Below are 6,000 nucleotides of genomic sequence, written 5' to 3' on the forward strand. Positions count from 1 at the left end.
AGTTGCTAGACGGGGCTGTAAAGTCCCCAAACACGAGTCACTAAGTAGGAAACACTGGAGTCGTCTCTAGTTTTCCTTCCCTACAGCGCAGCAGCTTCACAGCGATACAGACAGGAAGAGTTGGTTTTTCTAAATAAAGTTAAATTCATTTTAAACTCTGATTATGGTTAGAATATATGTGCAAATATACAGCAGCTATGCTATATCATATGGTTTACATTGTTTAAACACATTTTTTTTTATTCATTCTGAAGGTCTGGCCGTGTACCACGATCAAATGCATGTAGCGGAAATCCTTGGTAAAAAAAAGTTCCCTCTTTAGAATATTTGCACAATACATTTTCTTAAACATATATTTAATATTGCAAGCTTTTACAAAACAAAATTCACCTTTCAGGACTGATTTATATACACGCGCCATATTGTTCGGACCATAAGCTGCACTAACTATTCTTGTAATATCTGTGTGTAATATCCGTCCTCCACGTCCACAGCTCTCTATCCGTCTCTATCAGGAGGACAGAGTAGCTGGACTACGCTGCCCTGTTTCTAACATAAGGCCAAAATAAACGTAACTTTTATATTGAATTAACTTCCTAGGTTTATTGTTGCTAGCGCGTACTGCTAAAGGTTCCCACATACTCAGCGTACTGCGCTCATACTGTGAGCCTGGTGGACTCCACGCTGACTCTCTGGACGTTTTACCTTCATAGTCCAGCTGTTGTCTACGTTTCTAGTGGGAAATTCCTACAATTCCCAGACTTTCTGCCAGTGGTATGAAGCGGCATAACGGATGGTAAAATGTGTGATTAGCTAGCTAAGCATCTAGAGATGTTTCTTTTCCAGCAGACTCCCACCTGTCAGGGAGAACAGAGGGACGGTGATGCTACGTCCTGCAGACCGCCTACTGGGAGCAGCTCAGTGTAACAAGCTCAGTGTGACATATAAAAAAGTTAAATGTAAAGACTTCTTGCCTCCGAGAAGTCGTAAAAACTGAGCTCTTCACATACCTGTAGGCGCGGACCTCCATGGAGTGAAATACACCTGACTATGTGGGGGTCTTTACAAGAATGCACTTCTAGTTTAGACATTACAGTCAGGCAGTCTGGTAGACAGCTCAGGGGTCCTATCAGGTAGTGACAGTGTACCGTAATGCTCTGAATATCCATTGAGCAGAGCAGCTTCATTGCTATCCAAAGTCGTACTTCCACATTTTAACAGATTTTTGAGCGCATTGTACCACATAAAACCAGTCAGTAAACACAACGGTAATCATAGATAAACTGCACCATAGATTTTTGAGAAGATTTAAGGATTTTAAGTGTGCCCTTTAGTCCAAAAAATGCGGTAGTTGCATGGAGTCCAAAGGGATACATTGGAAAAAAAAAATACTTCTATTTGCCAAAAATAGATTGCAAATTCGAATTAATCGATAAAATCGATTTAATGCCCAGCCCTATATTAGAGGCATTCTTCTCGCAGCAGTCCACCTGTTTTCTGCTTTAGTTTCTCAGGAACTAGGGCTGCACAATATCAGCAGAACATGATGTTATTGTTAAGTTTGTTAGCATTTACCCAGACGTTTCCCTCTAAAATGCGTCACGTTTTGGCAACGTGGGCAAATAAAAAGCTTGTTACCCGGCACGCACAGCGTCAGTGCATGGCGCCTGAAACATAATATACCACCAAATGCTGCATGCAAGCAGCCCTTTACGGCTGCTGTTTCACACATTAAAATCCCAACGACTATTTGATATATTAGGCATCGTTACTACAAACCCAAACATCATAACCCCTCTGTGTGGAGCAAATAAAAGAATAATGTGGCTGATAACTTGAAACTAGGACAGGACGATAATTCAATAACAATATTTATCGATTGATAGACGTATATCGATGATAGAAAAATAAAAAGGATTCAATAAAAATTTAAATAGAATAACAGTTTTCCTTCCTTTTGCATTGTAGCCATGTAGGTTAATATTACACCATTACATCCGGCCAACCAATCAAAACGCAGAACCAGGAACCTAACTCCGCCCCCTTCTGAGAGCACGCAGTCATTTTTTGTTTTTTAAAAACTTGTAGTTTTAGCAAAAAGTAGGTCGAATAAAAGGATGAGTTTAAATTCTGTGTTTGCGTCTTTATCTAAAAATAGGTTGCTAAGCAACAGCATAAAATGACCAGGGCTGCACTTAAAATTCATGTTTTGAATTTGTTCATAATTATCAGTATCGATCAACATGATTTCTATGTTATCGATGTGCTTTTTTTTTCTTCTATATCCTCCAGCCTTACTTGAAACAAACGTGAAACTTTAAATGGAATCGGTTGAGCTGTTCCCTTATTTAAGGGTCGCCACAGCAAGTTATTACAACCTGGACAGAAACCTTTAAGCCAAACGCACTTCCTGACGCAACCGGGATCCAAACCTGGATTTCCTGGTGTCAGAGACAGGGAATAAGCCCCCTACACCACACAGTCCATCTTTGAAGACTAATTATTATTATTAATCTTCATCGAACAACAGCAGCGTCTTCAGTCAGAGGAGCTCCGGCTGTGCTGTAACACAGACCTCTACAGGAGATCCTTCCTGAACATCTACAACAACTCTGTGGACAAACCTGCGGAATATAAATTACAGCATTTACATTTCCTTAGGAGATTAATGGGGATATATATTAATATTTGAATGGAACTAAACAGTTACACAGCAGTTAACTGTTACACGTAAACAGCTATTTATTTGTAAAAAATAACACGCAGGTGGCAGCTTTTAAACCTGACGTAGATATCAGCTCCGAGCAGGTGAGCTGGAAGTTGTGCTCTGACGTCACACAGCTGGAAACTAACCTGTCCAGGTGTTTGGGCTACAACCTGATGAACCTGCGGCTGCAGCCCAACGTTGAGGCCGTTTCCTCGGCGGTTAACTTTCCAAAGTCCCCGCAGCTGGAAGCTTCCGAGTTAAACCGGCCGCGGTTTGACAAAAAAATGTCGCTCAGAGCGGGAAAAACACTCAATAAAACCTTGACTTTGACACGTTAACAAGGAATTTACCTCGTTTTTTATTATTATTTTGGGAGGGGGGGTTAGCGTCGGGGCATCCGAGCTAGCCGGGGGGCTAACCAGCTAGCTGTGTTGGCGAATGTAAATGCATGAAAAGCAGAGAATAAACGCCCCAAATTACAATATATAAGGTGTTTTCTACCCAGCGGCGAGGCGTGCTTGAGGATGGGAAAGAGATTTGAGCGAAAAGAGGCGAGGACCACCAGCATGCCCCCCTGAACTGGTCCCCCTCCTCCGGAACAAAAGCCCAACTTGGTCCAACAGATTCCTGCACAAGCAGCTTACCGTTGTGGCTCACCCAGCTCGGCTTCAGCAGCTTCATCTTCACCGGGACTTTTGTTTATCCGTTATCGGTATAAAAAGAGGGGGGGGGAAGCCCACCGGACGGTCGGTTCAGGCGGTGAACTAACGCCAACCGCCCTCCCTTTGTCTCACACTCCGCCCGACACTTCGCTGCTGCTGCGGCTCAACTCCATCTCTGTCGGCGGCAAGGCAAGGCAGCATCCCCGGCTATCAGAGCAGGGCATCGGGTAGGCTGACAGCCAGCAGCGTCGGAACATAAACCGGGTGACACCGGCGCGCCGCTTCCGGTAGGTTTAACCGCGCACAGGAAGTGGCTGCGTGCCCTCAAAAGACTTCGCAACTACAAAACGCAAATTTAAAAATAAAGTCAAAAATCGTAATCGTATGTTTAATGGTTCTCTTTTCGAGATTTAACACCTGTTTTTGAAAAGTCTCAAACTCTGATATAATCGGAACGGTCATCAGTTTGCTGCTGATTATGAGGCTTTTATTTTGAAATATAAACAAACTGAGCCACTGCGCAAACTCAGAAATTCAAACAGGTAGTTTTGATATTTCAACACAATAAAGCTTTTGCTTTAATACGGAACGAAATGTTCCGCCGTTCAAGAATGGGTCAAAATTGGTCCTCCATAAATGTGACCCTCCAGATAAACTTATCGCATTTTTTTAGAATTATATTTTCAATGACAGTTTAATTTTTTATATGAAATAATAAAGTATGTACAACCATGAGTATGTTGGTTTTATTAGCCTTTTTCTCCTTACATTTCAATATTATAGTAGAAGCTTAAACACTCCATCCATTGGCTAAATACAGAGAGGGTTTTTGTTTTTTCTTGACCAACAAAATAGAAAACGTTTGACCCAAATGGTCAGGAAACGTCCCACCTTTGTTTTATTAATGCATCTGAGACCCTTTTTGGACCTTTAATAAAGTACTCTTTGCTACTACGCTTCATTAAAATATTGAGGCCCATGGTACAAAAAGTTGAAAAAGGACATTGCTGCTTTAATATGATTTATTTATTTCTTCAAAATATCTGATCAAATATTTTCACAATTTTGTACCTTTTATAAGGCTTGCAAAAATAGTTAAATGTAGTTTTTTCAAAGATCCTGGAGAAAGACTATGTTGGTCTGGAATTTGTTATCAGTTATATATTAAAATGAAAAATGACTGACTGGATTTATTTTTGCTTTAATGTGTTTGAAATTAGGAGATACTTTCTGCACTACAGTCAACCTTGTGATGATTATTTGTTTAACAAACATAAAGGGAACACAATATTAAAACAAGTTTTGTATTTTTATCTATTTAGTAATTTTTAACGCAAATGTGTTAAGGATCCACAAAAATCTCAGCTCAGTGTGTTTATGCCCAGTTTGCCATTACTTAGGAAATGAAATGAAAATAAATTGATAGGAATGTGTCTGTTATTGCCCTAATTTTGATTTGATGAAATGCATTTCTTGTCTCATCTCACCATCTTCTGCTTATCCGGGATCGCGTCGCAGGCGCAGCAGAGACGCCTAGACTTCTTTCTCCTCAAACACCTCCACAATTATTATTGTGACTAACAGACTTGATGTAATTGCATTGAAACTAGACTTTTTTTATTTTGATGAATGAGTCTAGCTTAATTATTCTGTTGCAAATCATTGCAATTAATTTCAAAATGGATGTTTTTGTCTTAATTGGTTTTATTTTATTTTATTTCTTGCACACCCAACTGAACTTTTGATGAGAAAATGAAGCCTTTTAAAAATAGTTGCGATATTTAAGTTATTATAAAAATAAATCACACTAATTTTATTGTTTGAAAGAGTCAATCAGGGTTGTTATAAAGATTTGAAACAAAAATACAAATGTGATTTTGAACACCATGACTTTTAGAATACAGAGAATTTTTTGAGCTAACTGTAGGATGATTTACTGGGTTGAGCAGATTTATCGACGTTATTTAAACAAAACCCATAAAACTGACCGTAATTTTTTTTTACCCAAGGAGATGAACCAGAAAAAAAATAAAAATTTTACAAACTGTGAAGAAACGGAAGGAAATTGTTATAAGGCCAATACGTGCACAAGTCATCCATGTTTAAAACGTTTAATTTACAAGAACATAATAATAAAAAAAGATTTACAAACATTGCAAAAAGACACAGGTGGTCATAACAGTTCATAGCTGTCAGTTTGTTGTTTCCACTGAAGAAAGTTAAATTAGTGTAAACAGGAACTCCATCGCCTCATGATGCATTCACTTCCCACTCTATTGATAGTATTCTTCTTCTGCAAAGGTCGTCTGCACAAGGCCCGTTTAAGAAATTACAGCAGCCGGCATTATTTTAACCACTGAACACAGGAAGTGTTTTTAGGAAGTCCCTTTACTGGACTTACTTTATTATCATTAAAGGTAATTTCAAATAAAAATAAAATACACGTTTCAGCAGATATTTTAAAAGACCCCCAAAGGACAAACCTGCCCTAAAATCTCAAATACAACTTATTTCCATCTATTAGTGCAGTTAATTTGAAACTTATTTGATGATGGATAAGAAAGAAAAACCTGCAAAGAACCAGGAAATCGGAAAACGCAGAGTCACTGGTTGCTAGTGTGATTCCTGTCT

General features: G+C 39.1%; 1 protein-coding gene across 2 annotated transcripts in view; it reads right to left on the reverse strand.

Annotated features, from left to right (window-relative positions):
* LOC105921791 (protein HIRA) overlaps nt 1–3,631 on the reverse strand; it is a 32,869-nt gene extending 29,238 nt beyond the window's left edge. For both annotated transcript variants that reach the window (XM_036144292.1, XM_036144293.1), the window contains exon 1: nt 3,352–3,631. In XM_036144292.1, the coding sequence (XP_036000185.1) occupies nt 3,352–3,388 (37 nt within the window). In that variant the 5' untranslated portion in view covers nt 3,389–3,631. The remainder of the gene's footprint in view (nt 1–3,351) is intronic.
* Between the last annotated feature and the right edge of the window lie 2,369 nt (nt 3,632–6,000).

This window comes from Fundulus heteroclitus, chromosome 12 (assembly GCF_011125445.2).
Source record: "Fundulus heteroclitus isolate FHET01 chromosome 12, MU-UCD_Fhet_4.1, whole genome shotgun sequence".
In the NCBI taxonomy this organism is placed as follows: Eukaryota; Metazoa; Chordata; class Actinopteri; order Cyprinodontiformes; family Fundulidae; genus Fundulus; species Fundulus heteroclitus.